This window comes from Cenococcum geophilum, assembly GCF_001692895.1.
Source record: "Cenococcum geophilum 1.58 unplaced genomic scaffold K441scaffold_14, whole genome shotgun sequence".
Classification (NCBI taxonomy): Eukaryota; Fungi; Ascomycota; class Dothideomycetes; order Gloniales; family Gloniaceae; genus Cenococcum; species Cenococcum geophilum.
This window is the reverse complement of record NW_027137572.1, coordinates 1,108,821-1,127,927: the sequence shown is the minus strand read 5'-3', so window position 1 is coordinate 1,127,927 and position 19,107 is coordinate 1,108,821. Positions and strand designations below refer to the sequence as shown.

Here is a 19,107-nt window from a genome sequence, read left to right as displayed (position 1 = left end):
TTAGCTTCTTTTAAAACATCCCCTTAACTAATAACCCGGCTCTCTTTAAGCGGCTAGTATATACTAAGGTGTTTCCTCTTTATAAACCTTTAGTAGTATTAGAGTAATCCTTAATAGCTTACTCTATAAAGTCTGTATTAAAGGTACTCCCTCTTATAGTAGTATTAGCTTTTTCTAAGGGTCTTCTAAGCCCTTCTTACAGCTCCTTTACTACTCTATAGTATTCGGAAGATCTTAACTTCTATAGGTTATTTAACTTAGTAGTATACTGTTCGTACTAACTTAATAGCACAAGTGAGTCAGATCTAGGGGCACGAAATACATATAGTATCGTATGCTCTTTTGGATAATAGTGACTGTCAATTGTATAAAGCAGACTACGTGGTCTATATACTAATGCACCTCCCCCCTAATTAGTTAGTGCTTCATAAGTGCACCAGACGCGTAAGCGAGTGGTTGGTGTACTGAACGCGTAAACGCGTACCTGGTGTACCGAACGCGTAAGCACGCGGTTGGTACAATAGGTGCTGTAATTATATACTGGCGGTACTTGAAAAATAAAACCACCTGTATACAGCCTCCGTAATTGCTTTAATAAAACCATAAAACACAAAGGAAAATACATAGGAAATCTCCCCCGAGGTGCCGTCTAGGCTGCCTTCTAAACGGTGCCCTAAGCTAGCCGTAAGTTCTGCTTACGGTCTGTAAAATAAACCGTACGGCCTTTTAACGGGCAGTAGACGAGCCATAAGTCAGATCTTAAGGGCCGCCAAGGCGCTAGTGCTAAGCGAGCTAATGGCGATTTTCCATCCCGGGGATGGAAAATCGTGATTAGTTAATTTAACTACCCTGGCAGAATATAGCAGAATTCGGCAGGTCACGTGAGTCCACTAAGTTCCATTGTAGCTTTCCACCGTTTTCTACCTAACAGCTTATGGTCCGTAGAATAGGCCGTATAATAAGCCGTACGGCCTTCCAACGGGCCGTAGGCGTACTATAGGTATTCCATTAGTCCCATTCTACCCATTCTATAACTTTTAGGTTAAGTTTATTCGTATTAATTAGGGTTTTAAGGGCTTAACACAGCTTTGCCTTAGTCATGGCGTCTACTAAATTGTCTCCACTACTAATCTATTTAACCTCTATAATTTTACGTTGTTTATAGGCCTGACGTAAGTATATTAGGTTAACTATAAGCCTCTTCTCTTATATTATACCTAGTTTAACTAGGCAGTCGTAGAGGGACTTTAAATTGGTGCATAAAACTAGGGGTAACTACTCTAGTTATAGGATCTTCTAGACCGTTAATTTAATTACGGCTGCTATATTAAAGCTATAAGCTAGTGCGTATAGTTTAAAAGCTAGTACGCTGCGGGTTACTTATTTACATTTAATTAAAGACTAGTGCAGTATATTTGCGTCCTAATTATAGTCCGTAAGTATAATTATAAAGCCGATTTATAATAATAGGTCTTTATTATTAGTAAAGGAGGCGTTTATAAATACCAGTAAGCTAAGGGAATTTAGGTCTAGTAGTATAAAAGTAAGTCCTCTTACTATATTGTTAATTTGCCACTAAATGCGCTTATTAAGCTACTTAATATTTTCTTCTTGCGGATCTATTACCTAGGCCGTAAAGGATAAATTATAGGTAGATTTAGGTTAACAGACTGTAGCAATATAGGCGCCCCTTACATGCTATGCAGCGTATTAGTCCTTTATATTTACGGTCTTATAGGTCTCTCTATAGGAACTAGTGAGGTCTATAGGCTTTACTATAACAGGCTTTAGGTTTTAAGCTTAGCGTTCCTAAGTTAGCTTAATTAGGTTACCCTTTTATATAATTAGGCCTCTATTAAACTTAATTAGATTTTACTTAGTTAACTACTTTTACGGCTTTGCCAAGAACTTAGCCTTTTATAGTTTAGTTTCTTTAGCGTCTATAAAGGTCTAGTCTACTAGGAATAGGGTATTATCTATTTAGAGTCTAATAATACTAAGGCCGTTTAATAGGCTATATAGGAGGTAGGGGTTATAGGTCAACTGTTCCATTTTAAGCTTACTAACGTAATGCTAGTAGTATATCTTAAACCAATGGTTTCTAGCTTCCGGTACTCCGTATAGAGGTTTTATAACCCATAAAATTATTCCTAGTTGTAGATTAAGCTCAAAGGGTGGTCGTATAGATATCCCTACTTAGGTAGGTATTAGACTACACATAGGCTTATAAGATATCCCGTAAGTATAGGGCTACAGGTTTAGTTTACTATAGTCCCGGCGTAAGTGTAAGTATAATCCGTTAGCTAACTTATTAAATTGTAGGTAATTGCGTAAGAACTAAGTCCTTTCCCTTATCGTTATAAGCTTGTACAACAAGCCTTAATTTCTTAAAGGCTTTATCAGTACTAGGGTGCTTAATCTCGTCAATAAAGCGTAAGTTAAATATACAGACGCCTTATAGAATGTCTCTCTCTATTATAACTGCAAAGACACCCTTTTTAAGTAGTCCATTAATCTCTTTACGTTATAAGTCCGTAAAAGGGGTTTCCTATACTAGAACTAATATATTTATAGGCGGAGATTACCTTACAGATATTCCTGCGGAGGTTAAGTAATTCTTTATCTTGGGGTTCTTAGTTACGGGGTACTTTTAGGGGCGTCCTTAACCACGCTTTATAGTAGGTTTAGTAGGTTTAATAGGTTTCTAGGGGACTTCTAGGGTAGGTAAGAGTGCTTCCAGTTTATCTAATTTAGCAGTCGCTTTTAGTTCGTTTAGTTCGGCGTCATAGGTGTTTTTAAGCCGAAAGTAGGGTTTACGGATATGTTCCTAAAGCTAGTTGGGCCGCTAGGGAGTTATACGCAGCATATCTTGTCTTCTACAGCCAATAGACAATAAGGTCTAGTCTAGTTGCCGCTCTTACGCCATACAAGGACTTTAGAATTAAGCGGGAGATTATAAACTAAGGTTGTATTAGGTCCGTTACGGTAATATAGGGCGCTATTAATAGCTTATTTAGCCCGTAATTTAACTATTTCGGCTATTACCTTCTATATTATAGCTGCTCGTTCCGTAATAGACGGGGTAAGAGGGCCTAGGTTACTTATCCTTAGGTAGGCTCCGTAGACTAAGAGGGTAGGTACTAGTCCGTCAGGGCTAGCGGTGTTGTTAACGGCTTTTACGGCCATCTATAGAGCCAGTTCCTTTTAGATGTCCTTATATTCGTCTATAATAATCTAGTAAGCTCTCCGTAAGGCTAGGTAAGCTCGCTTAATAAGCCTAACGGACTAATACGCCTTAACTAGGACAGCTTTTATTAATATAGCCATAGCTATAGCATACTGCTGGAATTCCTTACTAATAAAGTTCCTACCGGCGTCGTAGGTAATATACTTAGGGGGTCTAACGTATATATTAATCTAGTAGGTCTATAAAATATCCTAAATATATTTTATAGATATATTTTACAACTAACGGGCGGCTTAATAGTGGGTTGCCTTATCAATTATATATAATACTAGGCTGCCGTTAATATATATAATGTCTATATACACTAAGTGGTTAAAATTAAGGTCTTTATAAAGAGTGAACTTAAATTAGCCTAGGGAACGTCCGTATTTCTAGCAGAAGGAGCAGTATTTAGTTAGGTGGTTAACTACCTTCTTATCAACGTTATCGTGTCCAGAGCGTTTAAGGACTCTATATAGCTTTTCGGCTAATAAATAGCCAAAGCGGCGGTGCAGGCGGTAGATCTTAGTACTGGTAAGGTAGCACGGGTTATAGTTAAAAGATTCCTAAATATAGGTCCGTAAAGTCTCTCCCTATATAAGGAACGGGTGTCCGAATTGTTATATAATTGGTAAGGTAATATGCTTACTTCTTAGGGTAGTTATAGGGCCAATTAGAGTGTCTGTGACATTATTGTAGTATACCTATAACCTATCCATATTTGTAAGACAGAGTAGAAAGGGGGTGTCCGCTTTTACTACGTGGAAGTTAACTAGGCCAATTAAAGTCTTAATTTTAACTAATCTAATTAATGCGGTTAAGCCGATACCGAATTAGACGTTTACGGCCCTAGTTTGCATAGTATTAATATCCGTATTATTATTTATAGTGGTCTTATATATAAGATATTATCCGTAACCTGTAGTAAACTTCTTAGAGGCACCTATATTAATTATAACACTGTAGAATTCTTTAGGGGTATAGCGTTTAGTGGTGATATATACAAATAGGTCCTATTCACGGTCCGTAATATCCATAACGGGTCCAATAGGTATGCTTATAGGCTGGTTTTTGGGTGTAATTAAGTGTATAAAAAAGCGGCCGGCTAATACGGTCGTAATATTAAAGGCTTAGCCGTCCGTAAAAGGTCCGAAAGTAGTTAGGAACGTCTCTAAGGTCTCCTATTCCTAAATATTTAAGTTAAAGTTAATTATAAGGGCTTCTATTGACTTATTAAGAGACTTTTCCGCTTCCTCTCCTTCGTAGTCCAAGATAAACTGGTTAATCTAATTATTAAATCTCTTCTTAGACTTATTACATTCTTCCTAGATATACCTTATAGACCAATATCCTTTCTTACCGCATATAAAGCACTTCTGGCTAGTTCGTCTGTGGGGGTATACTTTTATACGGGGGTTGCTGCGGGGGTTATAGGTAGGACTTAGTTGGTACGGGTGCTGCTAGCAGTAGCGGCGGTCCGTAAAGTAGACGTCTAAGTCTGTTTATGGATATTAAATATCCGTAATAAAGGCTTAAGTGCTGCCTAGCGGGTTTAAGGCTTTATATATTATAATAGAGGACCGTAAATCATTAATAAGGCCAGCTATAGTGTCTGCGGGCTTGTAATAGGCGTATTTATAGGGCTCTACTTCCTAGTAGGCCGTAATAAGTTTATTATATAGGAAGTCGTCTATTTAAAGCTTAGCGTTAAGGCCGTGCTATAGGTGCCGGAGGTCTTTAATAAGAATTTATAGGCACTCTATAGTCGATTTTTTAGTATTCTTGTCAATTACGGTCCATAGCTTAGTCGCATTCCATTAAGTAAGGATATCACGCTTATATTCTAGTCCTTTAAAGTAGTTATAGGTAGCTTCGTATAGCTTATTAAAGGGAACACTATAGGGGTTACTTTTGAGGTTAGTGTAGTAGTGGTTAAGTGCTAGGCCGCGTAGCATAGTAGAGTAGGCTTAGCTGAACTCTTATTTAGGAATATCAGCCTTCTAGCAAAGGTCCGTAAAGATAGTCAGTTTAAAGTTAAAATTGTCATTTTCACCGCTATATTTAGATTTGTCGGTATAGAGCTTAGCTAGGTTTGCTAGCTCCTTGCCGTAGGTCTTTGCTTAGGTAAGTTACAGATTTGTAACTTGTGGATATATAGCTTGCGGATCTATAACTCAAATAACAGAAGGGGTTTGGTCTGTAATTTGATTTGCGGGGGTATTACAGTCCGTAATTTAGGTTACAGGGGTATTACGGTCCGTAACTTAAGTACTAGGTATACTTTGGCCTATAAGGTTAATTCTAAAATTGCTTAGGTTTATAGGACGAATTTGGTTAAGTAGGTTAAGTTAAGGCTAGCGATTACATTAAGTTTAGAAGAAGTAAAGAGTTTCTTAGTTTCTTGGAACTGGTTTAGGATTTCCTCTTTAGTCTATTCCGTTTGGTCCTTCTTATATATTATGTTATATAAGGACTGTATAACAGTAACTTATTTATTTCTTTTAACCCATATACCTTAGTTATGTAAAAGGGTTTATAGTTTATAGATAGTAATAGGGTTACAGGCCTTAAAAATAGCTTCCGTAAAGTCCGTAAAGTCTTCCTAGTATTACTCCTATAGGTTATTATTTATAAGCTTAAAGTATTTATATTTAAGGATTTTAAAACTAATGTAGTCGTTAACGTCATTTAACGTGGGTGATGGGGTTTTGACGGTTTGATGGGTTTTGACGGTTTTGAACATCAAAATACTGCCGCATACCGCCGCATACCAATTCGCAAGCAGAATATTAGTAAAAGGCATCGCGCAGTATTATTTAATTATATAAAAAATATAAAGCCGTAAATATATACTATAGAGGCTCTATTACGATATTTTATAGTAGTAAAAGCTATTTAATTATCAAGCTATATAGCTAGGCTTTCTTCTATAATCTTATTGTCGCTTAAATTAAGCAGTTCATCAATTAATTTATCTTCCTGAGTCTCCTCTATTTGTGTAGCCTGATCTTCTATCTTCTTTGAGGCCTTAAGCAGTTCTTTATAGTAAGTAGAAGCTATAGCAGCCGCAGCTAAAGAAGCATCTGCAACAGCCTTCTTTAATATTACATCCGCTGCAGCAGCGGCAGCTGCAGCGGCAGCTGTAGCGGCAGCTTTGATAGACGCCTCTTGTGCTTTAATTGTACGCTTCTTCTTTTTAGCAACATTGGCAGCAGCTTCTGAAACCTTTTGCTCTCTCTTTGCTGCCAGCGCTGCCACCCGAGCGTCCTTACAGTGTTGCGCTGCAAGTGTCTTGGCAGCAGTAGAAGCGATACGTGCATCCTTTCGAGCCTCTAGCTGTTTCTTTGTAAGTGCTGCTGCCTTCTCTCTATTCTTCTTATTCTGCTCCCTTTGTAATCTAGCTTCCTCCTTAGCTTAATTAGCAGCCTCTCGCTCAGTAACAATTGCCTGTATTAATTCGGAAGTAAGCACTGACCCAGTAGAAAGTACCTGCCGCCTACAAGCCTTCCTTGCTCTCCTTTCTGCAATAGCCAGCCGAAGATTATTATTTTCTACCTGCAGAAGCTCCTCTCGATCCTCTATTGATTGTAGGTGCTCTATAAGCTTGTTTACTACTACCTCGGCTGCCTTAGGTGTAGTCTTAGGGTGGAGGATCGTGTAGGCGTACCGCGCGCAATTATCGCGGCTTTTAGGCGTATGTGGGTGTAAAGGCAAAGATAGAAGCATTGCTTGCTAATTAGAAGATAAAGGTGTAAAAGGTCGAATAGATATAGAAGGATTTATACAGCGCTTAAGCGCTTTATTTGGATTATAAGGAAGAAGGCCTGCAGCTTAAAAGGCGCTATTAATTAGTCTTAGTGTATATATCTGAGGGTAGATCTCCCCTAAAATCTTTAAAAAATATTCTTTATTAATTCTAGTAATACCGCGCGTTGCGTATTTATTAACTTTAGATAAATAGAGGCGCTTAAGCTGTGGAAATATTACAAGATCTAAAGGCTGTAGAAGGTGTGTTGAATAAGGTGGTAGGCAAATTAGTATAATCTTGTGGTCTTTGCAAAACTGCACAAACTTAAGATTAACGTAACTACTGTAGCCGTCTATAATAAGCATTCGATAGCCGCGAATAGAGTTGTTATTGTCGCCGTTATCTCTATTAAGGTGCTCTGGTGATCTAGTGCGTTGAGTATAGCGCTTAAAATGGCGCAGCCACTCTATGCCGACTTCCTGATTTAACTACCTATTCTTTGTTATTCCAATAGAACACTCCCCTACAGCGCGTATAGCTTCCTGCTATAGTAAATCTGTATACTAGCGTCCCTTAAAAATAATAAATAATGGTATAGTCTGCCTATGTATACCAATCGCGTTAATCTGGCTTACCCACTCCTTTGAGCCATTAATCGTCTTAAAGTTGCTTATATTGCTACGTAGTATAACTACTTTAGCACTATAAGCAAAGCCTATAGCATAGCCCGTCTTATCTATATTCCAAATATTAATATCCTTAATATTATACCGCGCCTTAGCTTTAGAGTAGTTGGTAAAAAAGCGTATTACTAGGGTAGGAGAGTTGCCAGCCATAGCTCGTTCTTAATTAATTAACCGCACGTAGTAAGTACGTAACTCTTCTTAGCGCTTTAGAAAGTAATACACCCATCTTTAGCCCAAAGGGGGGGGTGGCTGGAGGCGTGGGATCCTCCAGTACTCGCGCTGGTAGATTATTATCGCTATTGTTTAAACCTTGTAGATTTGACATGGAAACCCGGCCTTAGTAAGATATATACAATGTCAAACAATTGCAGCTTCGCCAGCTGCCGAAATACGTTATTGGTTACTATGGGCGACTTTATAGGACTAGTGCACCCTAGCAAGCCTTCGTTAAAATATATTTGGGTTACTATACTTTGCGAAAGTATTGCGAAAATCAAAATTAAGCGAGCCTCCCGCCCGCAGACACTTGTTTTACAAAAATGCTCTTATAACCACCAAAAATAAGTCTTATTTTATAAAATTAGTAAATAAAACTATAAAATAGATACCGCTTTACAATTTTAAATATATGCCAGCTTAGTAAATAATGTGGTTGTGGGGTTTTAGGTAGTAAAGCGTTGGCCTAAGCATTACCCCCTCTACCAAAACAATATACCCCCTATAGCCCCACTAATATAGCTCTACATTTTATAAATAAAGATATATTTTATAGCCCTATTCTAGGGCTATAAAACAAGCCTTTATTTATATGTTTTATGGTCATTTTAGTAGAGTTATAAGGGGTGCTTATTTTTAGGGGTAGAGGAGTTAGGTTAGTTAGCGCAGAGCCTTAATTTAAGTTTTACAGCTATTATAAAGTACCCTATATAACTCAACCAATACCCCTCCAATTTATATAAATAGGGGCTTATTTTATAGCCCTATTTTAGGGCTATAAAATATATCCCTACTTATAAAATATAGAGTCGTATTAGTAGGGAAATAGGGGGTGTATTGTTTTGATAGAGGGGTGACGCTTAGCCTAATGCTTTACCACCTAAAATTTTACAACCACATTATTTCCTAAGCTGCCATATATTTAAAATTATAAAACAGTATCTATTTTATAGTTTTACTTACTAATTTTATAGAATAAGACTTATTTTTGGTAGTTGTAAAAGCATTTTGTAAAACGAGCAGTCTGCGGGCGGGGGGGCTCGCTTAATTTGATTTTCGCAATACTTTCGCAAAGCATAGTAATCTTATGCGCCTTTATATAAGCTTCCCAACTCGTATATAAGCCAGAATTAAAGGCAATAGTAGCAATAGCTATCTTCTCGTCTATATTAGGTTTGCGAGGCCAGCGGGGCATAGTGGCGTTAGTGGTGAATTTTTAAGTTGGGTAGCAGCCATTAAAAAGTAGGTTAAAAAGGGGAGATTTTAGATTGACGACTGGCAGTATACTAGATTTGGCAAGCTCTAAACCTAATTAGGTAGGCGGTATTTAAAACCGTCAAAACCCATTAAACCGTTAAAACCCTATCACCCACGTTATAGACATAACGTTGACTCCTTGTCTCCACTTCTTTTAACCTTTACTAACTTGCTTACTAATGTCTACTATACTATATAGTACGTGGCGGGTAGAAGAGGTCTTATAGTAGTCCGTAAAGGTAGTTAATATCCGTAGCAGTTTATAGAAGGGTATTATAGCGGTCCATAGAGGCAATTAACAGGTCTGTAGTAGTTTGTAGAAGGGTAAGAGGTCTCCGTAAGGGGTCTAAGAGAGGTTAGAGGTATTAGAGGAGGGTAGGGGGTTCCGTATAGGTCTATATTCGCGTTTATAACTTCTAGTAAACCGTACTAAGACTTAAATAAGTATATAGAGTTGGTAATAGTCCGTAATCCCCGACTTCTGACCTTCCAGCAGGTCGTACTAGGAGTCTAAACGGGTAGTCGCTGTTGTATATCGCTCGGGGGGAGGTGTTAAGTAATTGCTAATCTGTGCGCGCTTACTGATTAGTATTTGTACTAACTTAATAGCACGAGTGAGTTAGATCTAGGGGCACGAAATACATATAGTATCGTATACTCTTTTAGATGATAGTGACTATCGATTATATAAAGTAGACTATATAGTCTATATACTAATGCACCTCCCCCCTAATTAGTTAGTGCTTTATAAGTGCACCAGACGCGTAAGTAAGTGGTTAGTATACTAAACGCGTAAACGCGTACCTGGTGTACTAAACGCGTAAGCACGCGGTTGGTACAATAGGTGCTGTAATTATACATATACTTTATATAGTAGGCATTACTAAAAGGTTAAATAACTTCTGCTAGATCTTAAAGCCAGATTCTATTAGATATTTAGGGTATTTTATACTTCTCTCCTAGTACTATTACGTGTTCCTATTAATCTAGCTACTAATTTAATTTTAATAAGTATATAAACCCCTAGAGAGCTTCTGTATACTAGTGTTATACCTTCTTTCTAATAAATAATAAGGTAGGTTCTGTGTTCTCCTTTAACTAAAATAGCTATTCCTTAACTGTAAGAGAAGGGTTAAGCAGTAGCTTCTTCTAAATTAATACTATAGACGTAATCTAGGTATAGATCTGTTAAAGATAATCTTCCTATCTTAGGAAATACTTTATATCCTAGTCGTAGTATCGTCTGCTATTCTTATACGCCCTCTATTAATTTGTTGAGAGCTATATATATAAGGTTGCATTCTTATTAAAATCTATAACTTCTAGATAGGGTGGTTCTTATAGTAGACCTTATTAAGGTACTGCATTATCTAGGTTAACGTGGGCCCAAATTTGTTTGTCCGCAAGGGCTTATAGTTGCTAGATCCATTGCTCCCAGTCTTCTGGCTTATTAAGGATGATTATATTCAACAAACTCAACATCGGTGGAGTCATTTGACTAATAGGCAGATGGGAATTAAGATAGAATTCGTCGTCAGGATCGTCCTTGTCACAGGATCGTCCTTGTCGTTAGGATCGTCCTTGTCGTCAGGATCGTCCTTTAACGATTGAGGTGGAGTCTCGTGGAATCTCGTGGAATCTCGTGGAATCTCGTCCTGTGACAATTAAGGTAGGATTTTGATTAGGGTCGTCTTTGTGACAATGAGGTGTTAGAGTCTGATGATGAGGTAGAATTTCTTTAAATGATTGAGTGATAGCTGAATAGCTTCTTGTGTCGGCGGACCGGGCTTATAACTGTCAGATAACTTATATAGAGCTATTCATTGATGAAATGGGTTGATTGATTGATGATCTTGATTGTGTCTTGATCGTTGCTCGACCTAGGGCCCCTGGGCTTAGACGAAGATATTTACAATGCACGTGACTCGTGCACGTGACTCGTGCACGTCCTACGCCTCCGAGAATACAGATTATCTGACACATACTGTCTTTAAATATGAGAACTATTCCGAGGGGATTTCTCCAGAATCTGCTGCGAGGAAGGAACTGAAGTACGAAAACCAATTATTTTATATTTATTAGGTTCTTTCAAAAGGGCTTTGGATACGTGGTGGAATTCTACCTGTTCTTGCACGTGATTGGACCCCTGATGATGACTCGGATCATCTTGACACCGTTGTCCATTTCGGAGCTTCAAATATCTACCTAATAATTGTTTCCCATCGCGCTCAACACCAACGCGAATCTAGTCTCCTACCACCCGTACACCCGGACCTGGAACTTCCCTCCGTTACTTTACTGTAACATAACGTGTAGAATAAAACCTCCCTTCTCAATCTTCCCCTCCGACCGCGCACAAATCTCCCTCGAACACTTAAGTGTATAGCGCTCCAACCTCGGCCAGAATGGCCCAGTATGGTTATGCACAAAACCAGCCCTACGGGAGCAGCGCGCAAAACCTCCAATTCTATCCTTCGTCTTACGGAAATCAGCCGGTCTCCGGGCATTCTACACCTTTTCAGGCATATCCGGCGGCGGGACAATCTGCTGCGTACGGAGGTGCAAACTATGGTGGTGGGTTTGGGCAACCGGTATCTGGTAGAATGGGTGAACAGGGTGGATTACGGACCGGGTGGATAGCGGCGTTTGGAACAGAAGGGTAGGTTGATGATATTCGGAATGGGAGAGCTTAGCTAATTATTTTATAGTTATGAGGGCGAGCCGCCATTGTTAGAGGAACTTGGCGTTAATTTCGGGCATATTCAAGCGAAGGTATATGATATATAGCATTTTGCGAACGCTAAGCACAGCCAAGAAGGAAACACTATCGGGAGTTAAAGCTAGCAGCTTGCTGACATCTTAACTTTTCATAGACTCTCACGGTACTAAACCCTCTTGCTCGAATAGATCAGAATATCATGGATGATTCAGATCTCGCGGGGCCTGTGCTCTTCTTTCTGCTGTTCGGTACCTTTCTACTTGTAAGTCGTTGTCCGAAAGAGGCTAGTCATATATGGTACTGCTGCTAATCATTTTCAGTTCTCCGGAAAGGTACATTTTGGATATATTTATGGTAATATACTCCCTGTTAGTGTTCTGAAGATAAGTCACTGATTTGTATTTAGGCCTAGCTTTACTCGGCAGTGTCACGTTACACGTAATTCTTTCCTTAATGTCACCTCCTCTCACAGCCGCCGACGCTGCTTCCTCGCAAGACCATAGTCGAGGAAGCTCCCACTTCTCATCCACTTTAACACTCCCTCGCTCAGTCTCTGTGCTAGGCTATTGTCTCCTTCCACTAGTCCTTACTTCTCTAGTCGGCATACTCGTACCCATGGACACACTCTTTGGATACCTTCTTACATCCGCGGCGATTATGTGGTGTACTTGGAGCTCCTCAGCGATGTTTTGCGTCGTAGGGAGGATGAGTTCAATGAGGGGTTTAGTGGCATATCCTATGATACTCTTTTATGGCAGTTTCGGTACTATGGCTATCTTTAGCGCAAGGGGAACAGGTCAATTAGCAGCGAAGGCCACTGGTGGATAAGAAACGCGACGTCATGGGAGGTTGACTGAGAGCTTTTGCCTGTGTATTCGCTGGGTAGACTGAATGGATGTTATGACGGCTGGGATATTTTTGCCAAAATCACCTTTTTAGGGAAACGACTCCGGACTCTGTGGTATGAGTTGCCTCAATATGTAAATAATTCAAGACATGCTTCAATAAATAAATTAGGTTCAGTGGAACTTTTAAAAGCAAGTGAAATTTCGCCGCAGGCCGACGCCAAAAAGTTCTCGCTTCCAACGTCGACCTTTCGTCTTCCCCGAGAACCTCCGCACCACCCTCTGATGCTCCCACGTTTACAATAATCTCTTTTAACCCCCAATCCTTCATATTAACCTAATATCAATATCTAACATTCAAGATGGGTTGGTTCTGGGCAGATTCCACACCCTCAGCGGCGACAGCAGCAGCAACAGCCCCCCATCCACTTCCTCGATCCGATGCTATACCTCCAGTAAGTTATCGCACCTATCTGATGAAACCTCTGCTAATGAACGATAGCCCGGCTGCCCAATGCATAAGCCATCTTCCTCCCTCAAAGCACGCCTGCCAGAAGCCGCATCGACACCCGCAGGAGCTTGTCCATATGTGCCCCCAGACGTGCCCACGCCGGCCTCGGAACCCAGCAAATCCTCCGTTTTCTCGAAGCTCAACCCCCTAAACAACATGCCGATGCATCTCTCCCAGAAGCGAGCCGAGGGCCAGACGGTCGCGCTGCCGGTCGAGCGCGAAACGTCGACGATCCCAAAGGGCGACGGCGGGCTCTGGGAGTACCCTTCCCCGCAGCAGATGTACAACGCGATGCTGCGCAAGGGCTACACGGATACACCGCAGGACGCCGTAGAGAGCATGGTGGCCGTGCACAATTTCCTGAACGAGGGCGCGTGGGCGGAGATCGTGGAGTGGGAGCGGCGGTTCTCGCGGGGCCTGGCGCACGGCTGGGCGCAGTGCCGACGCGGCGAGGAGGGCAGTCTGGCGTCGGCCATGCTGGGGCCGCACTGGGGTGATAGGGAGATCGAGGAGCCCAAGCTCGTGCGGTTTACCGGACGGCCGGGGGAGTTGACCCCGAAGGCCCAGATGCTGCAGTTGCTGAGTAGGGCCTATCCGAAGAAGTTTGAGTCCGAGCCGCCGTTCGATCGCCATGATTGGTATGTGAAGAGATGCAATAAGGAGGGCATCTGTAAGGAGGTGCGGTATGTCATTGATTATTACTCGGGACCGCCGGAGCCTACAGGCGAGCCAGTTTTCTATCTCGATGTTAGGCCAGCGGTGGATACCCCGAGTGCTGCAGTCGAGAGGCTAATGAGGTGGGGTGGAGACGTTTGGTGGAGAGCCAGCGGTGGTAGTGCGAGGGAGAATAAATAATGGGAGGGGATGCAATTGGTAGACATAAGCAAGAGCTGGGCTGGCGTTTAGATATGCTGTAGAATATGGGTTTGCGTTTTCTCTTCTTTTGGTCTGTATTACCTCCTCTCTTGTTGCTTTTCGTTCCGAGACGGCTAAAACGGGCTGCTCACGAGCTTCAATGGTTATGTGATTAATGTCTACGGGTTCTCTTCTCATTTTACCTAATACTTGCTTTTATTCTGACTCTAATTTTCTTAACGGGTTTCTTTAACGTTGGCTTTTCAAGTACGGTTTCTCTTTCGAACCTTACAGCTTCTATCCCACGCCAGTTCGATGGATCAATTCTTCACGCTTGGTTAAAATCAAGAATATATCTATGACCAAAATATCTTCAAATACAACTCTGACGTCACCCTGGATTACCTGACGTTAATCTACACCCCACCTTGCGTAGAGGATTCCTTATAGTTCGAGATAGTCGAATTGGCTCTGTCCGATCTTATCCTAGGCCTCTTTTATAGCTCGGAGCCACTAAATACGTATGACCAAAGTCATGTCCGGCTTCGTGTGTTACCATCACCAATTGCTAAACACACTCAATACTGTAATAACTTGATATCTACCCCATTCTATTACTACTATATTCCATGTCCTTCTGAACCACGATAGTCTCCGGGGTTGAGTTCTGGGCTCTCGTCCATTAATTTTTGATTAATCTCTCAGCGTACAACCGTTCTTCGTGAAGCTTCCCATGACTAGTACAAAGAGTACAGAGCGGTGAACCAGTTGTAGACTTGTATTATTGTGTTGATCCGACTCCCACATCGCTTAGGATTTGAACAAATATCAATCGTGTGGCGGATTTTACTCACATGAGCGTTATCAACGGAACAAAAATCCACTGGTGCTATAAGGCCACGACGCGCAATAGAAAGGTGGCGTCTGGCTTTGACCGTGCTGACCACCACTACAACCACACCCGTCACGCCCGCATTTGCAGCCATGATCGGAGGGCTTCAAACGCCCCGGTTCGCGGTTTCAGGTTTGCTAGGAGCCCCACAGATGGCGTTTCAGGTGCTAGGAAATTACCCCTTGCAAGGGTACAATTCGTCCTCTGGTTATCGATAAGATCCAGCCCAATAGAGTGCACGGATCACTTGCTGGTAGGACGCTACCGTTGCATCCGGCCTGAGTGTGCAGCTCTCTTCGTAATCTTATATCGGATATTCGTCAACGTCATTCAAAAATTGGCATCCGGTAAGGGCCTTTAGGGAAAGGATTTGACTCGGGTTTGGGAGCAATGATGGCGGGGAGCAATGATGGCGGGGACCAGAAGTCACCTCTACCTGGAAAGGCTAGACATTGGCAAACACCAGTATCTCGCAGTCTTCTCCGCACGCAAAAACCAACCGACCAAAAGAAAATAAAATCCTCAGGCAATTGTAAATACATTCCTCGGGGCTCTGCTGGAAATTGAGTTCGGACCTGCATCTTGACCGCCAATTTCTTGTCACCGGTTGGGGACGCATGTTGCAGAAAGGCGGGCCTGAATGTGATTTGCTTTCTACCAGTCTCACCGGTGCACTGTTGAGCCCATAGAGTTCCTTATCAAGCGAGGCGATGACGATTTGTTCCTCCCTTAGCACGGCAACTTCCCACGAGCAAATGGTCCGTGCGCGAAGATCAGAGCGTATCAAATTCAGCTCTTCTAATTGGCTAGTTCTTATCGATACCGGTAGGGCGCAAATTACCGTGCTCAGGGACACCACCCCCGCAAAATGCAGCATGCACGGATAAGGAGTTGCTTTGACTTGATGTCGTCCTCACGATCCGACTCGCTAGGACAAGAGCGCCACCATTTTTGTATGGGAGTGCAACGACGACAAAGTTGTTGTATGTGTGCCTGTCTTGCACACCTTGCCGTAAGGCAACCGTTTACTAGACGCAGGAGACTTCGTCAAGCGCCAGTTTCAGCATCGGCGATGTTTCAACTCGCATAGTCGAGATCATCTGAGCCCTCGAGATCATCTGAGCCCTCAGTTTTCTTCCATCCTCCATTCATCGTCGGGCACCAAAATAAGTCTGAGATCTTGCTCTGACGACTATACTGCAATATGGCTCCGAATTTTTCTCGTCAGGCTTCGTCACTTCAGGTTATTCTTATATCCCTTCAGTCCCTTCCTGTACCGCTTCCAACTCTCACTCTTTCAGTGGCTTTTCATTCATTTTCCTATTCAGTCACTACTAGATTACCATCAGGGCTTCACATTCATTACCTCTGTCCGGTTTCTCTCATTCTCCACTCCCGTCTCAAGCTTGCCTCCCACCGCCCTGATACAGTTTACACGCCAGGCTGATCTTCGACAATGGCGACGATACAACCCCAAGACCAGTGGATGATCGACCCATTGTACCAAAAATACTTGGTACCAGCTATTTGCCGCGATTATGCAACATATTCACCAACTTTAGCCCCAACTTTAGCTCCAATCTTCGCAGGTCCACCGGGAGCTGAGCAAACTCTAGATTACAATGCTCGTCCAGACCAAATGAAGCTTGACTTCCCGGCGGCCAAGGCACCTCCTATTCCGAATGCCTCCGGAAAGCCGTTTTTCTGCACTTATGAAGCTGAGCAAGGAAAGATGAAACGCTTTGGAGCGAAATCCGACTGGAAGAAACATGAAAAGAACTTCCATGAGACGGGCAAAGAGTATCGATGTCCTGGTCCGAGTTGTTCTCAGACTTTCAGTCGCAAGCGTGACTACTTTCAGCATTGCAAGCGCCATAAAAACCTGAACGCTTTACCTGCAAGAAAAATGATGAGAGGGTTGTCCCAGAAGAACGCGTTTGGATGCGGTTTCAACCACTGTAAAATGGTATGTTATTCATGGNAAGAACGTTGCGATCACGTTGCAGGCCACATGCAAAAGGAGAACAAGACGCCTTCGGATTGGTGCTATTCTAACGTCATTCGGAATTTACTTCGTCAACGGAACATCCAAGAAATCTCGAAAAGGGTGTTAGAGCAATTCTGTCAACAAAAGAAAATCGATCGGTCTCGCCTATCCTGGCTCCCTAGTAACACTAAGGAGCTGCGGCAAAGCCTTGAGTGTGGTATTTTCTACCCTAACGTTGAGGTATTTGTACAGAAGGCAATGAAGCTATCCTCGCTTGGCGCCTTGAAATCCCCAAATCAAGCGATTGCTTTATCAAATCGACTTACAACACCGAGTCAAGACTCAGTCCAATCCGCTGATATTCCGAATATACCACAAATCCAGGATTTTCCCGTCGCTGACTCCACGGATTTCGGTGGTTCTACTCAGTTCGATCATTCACCACTAGCTTCTCAACTACAGTTGCTATCACCTCATAATATGGGCTTTCCGATCTCTCATAGTTCTAACTACGAGCATAACCCTGGCAGCTTTTGTCGAACTCAGTCCGGGTTTGGATATCTAAACATGGGTCCCACGCTCATCGAGGGCTCCTTTTGCCAACCTAGCCAGACCCAAACTGAATCCAATTTAGATTCTCAATTTCGGTACCAGCAGAACGATTTCCCAGTGTATTCAAACCAGGAGCAATACATGCACCCCCTTCCGATGTATTCCAGAACGGCTGCGTTGGGATTTAACTCGGTTACTAGCAGCTTCTATCCTGGAAACCACAACGAAGAAGTCACGGATATCGACGATGGCGTCTACAGGCCATGATGAATGGCTTCAACCCATTTTTAGGCGTTATAAATATGATGGCGGGAATCCAGAAATTTCTTGAAGAGTGGTTCTATCTGTATCTTCTTCAGTCTATGTATTCCCGCCCAATTTTCTCTCTATCATCGACCCTGTTTCCCCCGTCACGATTTCTTTTGCCCACACCTTGTCCGATTGTTTACGAACCTCTATTCCTTCATCAATGTCTTATTATACCTTACGGCCTTTCCGATACCCTGCTTCTCTTCTTTGCCCGATTAATGTGCAAGTGTCATTACTGCTTTTTTATTTTTATTTTTGAATGAGCGCACCCGTGTTGTATTATTACTATTTCCTTGCCAAATTGTGGGCCATATATAGCAAGGTTGATACCATTGCTACGGCCAGGTCAAAGTTTAAACGAATTCGAAGTTGATTGGAACGTCTACATTATGCATTCTACCTCTAACCCAAGTCTAGTGCTCTGTCAATTACCCTATCTTGTTAGCCTGAATTTATTGCTGCTTGAGCAATCACAACTGAAAACCAACGTTTCCTCCCCATCCCACAGGCCCTTTATAGTACCGGGGAGACATACATTGAGCACAGTACATACAAACGTGCGAGTTTTAGACTTTGAACTTAAAAATTGGTTATCTCGGCCGCAGAGTAGGCGTCACCCGAAACTTCGCGCCACATCTATTTAACATGACGTCTGACTAGCTTATTTGTGAATGGCACTAAGACGTTATCCAAGCAAGTGGGATAGCAACTAAATAAGTTAAAGTTATCTATATTAAGTACTAGTGTTAAGGAATAAGTATAGTTCAATATAGAGTGTCTATAAATGGCTCTAGTATTAGAATATGTATTGTTTAAAACTAAAAATAATAAATATACTACTCCTAGTTATAAAGGCCAATTCCAGTACCTAAAATCCTTTTCCTCCTACTAGTACCCCTGATTTTTAAAGTGATGCTAATATAGTTATATATTACCTAAAAATGCTATCTTTTAATATATAAGCTATAGCAAGCTTAGATACTCCCCTAATAGCAACACTTTTGGTTTATTTATTTAACTTATAATAAAATAGCAAATGTACCTGTTGGGAATGAGGCAAATTGCCACCACGCGAGGCAAGTTGCCGTCACGTGAGGCAATCTGCCGTCACGTGCCGCCGCGGCACTAGTGTGGTGAGGAACCTTAGGTTCCTTACCCTTTCTTATTCTAGATGGAGAGATATATAAGAACAATTATTATACTATCTATAAACCGTAGCTACGTGATATTACCTTATGTAACTAATACTAATTAGTAGTTAACTTTACTATTATACTATAGAATAGCTAGGTCTTTTACTAAGA

The 19,107-nt window shown here is 41.7% G+C and overlaps 4 protein-coding genes across 4 annotated transcripts; 3 read left to right on the top strand and 1 right to left on the bottom strand.

Annotated features, from left to right (window-relative positions):
• Positions 1–7,057: 7,057 nt before the first annotated feature.
• K441DRAFT_509639 (uncharacterized protein) lies at positions 7,058–7,255 on the bottom strand (the record flags this gene model as incomplete). Its single annotated transcript, XM_067642084.1, has 1 exon — positions 7,058–7,255. A coding segment is annotated over one exon (198 nt), but the record flags the coding sequence as incomplete, so codon positions are not given.
• Positions 7,256–11,346: 4,091 nt separating this feature from the next.
• Positions 11,347–12,880, top strand: K441DRAFT_657522 (Yip1-domain-containing protein). Its single transcript, XM_067648194.1, has 5 exons — positions 11,347–11,792; positions 11,842–11,905; positions 12,007–12,114; positions 12,173–12,206; positions 12,259–12,880. The coding sequence occupies exons 1-5, from the start codon at positions 11,539–11,541 to the stop codon at positions 12,678–12,680; spliced, it is 882 nt and encodes a 293-aa protein (XP_067505674.1). The 5' UTR covers positions 11,347–11,538; the 3' UTR covers positions 12,681–12,880.
• Positions 12,881–12,965: 85 nt separating this feature from the next.
• K441DRAFT_704593 (cytochrome C1 heme lyase) lies at positions 12,966–14,485 on the top strand. Its single transcript, XM_067653544.1, has 2 exons — positions 12,966–13,152; positions 13,200–14,485. The coding sequence occupies exons 1-2, from the start codon at positions 13,060–13,062 to the stop codon at positions 14,061–14,063; spliced, it is 957 nt and encodes a 318-aa protein (XP_067505673.1). The 5' UTR covers positions 12,966–13,059; the 3' UTR covers positions 14,064–14,485.
• A 2,263-nt stretch (positions 14,486–16,748) lies between these two features.
• K441DRAFT_657520 (uncharacterized protein) lies at positions 16,749–18,187 on the top strand. The gene has a single exon (XM_067648193.1). It carries the CDS (start codon positions 16,862–16,864, stop codon positions 17,759–17,761), a length of 900 nt encoding a protein of 299 aa, XP_067505672.1. The 5' UTR covers positions 16,749–16,861; the 3' UTR covers positions 17,762–18,187.
• The last annotated feature ends 920 nt before the right edge of the window (positions 18,188–19,107 follow it).

Coding starts and splice junctions, on each gene's coding strand:
- K441DRAFT_657522 (XM_067648194.1), top strand. CDS start 11,539: ATGGCCCAGTATGGTTATGCACAAAACCAGCCCTACGGGAGCAGCGCG. Junction 11,906..12,006: donor TCGGGCATATTCAAGCGAAG/GTATATGATATA, acceptor AACTTTTCATAG/ACTCTCACGGTACTAAACCC. Junction 12,207..12,258: donor ACATTTTGGATATATTTATG/GTAATATACTCC, acceptor ATTTGTATTTAG/GCCTAGCTTTACTCGGCAGT.
- K441DRAFT_704593 (XM_067653544.1), top strand. CDS start 13,060: ATGGGTTGGTTCTGGGCAGATTCCACACCCTCAGCGGCGACAGCAGCA. Junction 13,153..13,199: donor GATCCGATGCTATACCTCCA/GTAAGTTATCGC, acceptor AATGAACGATAG/CCCGGCTGCCCAATGCATAA.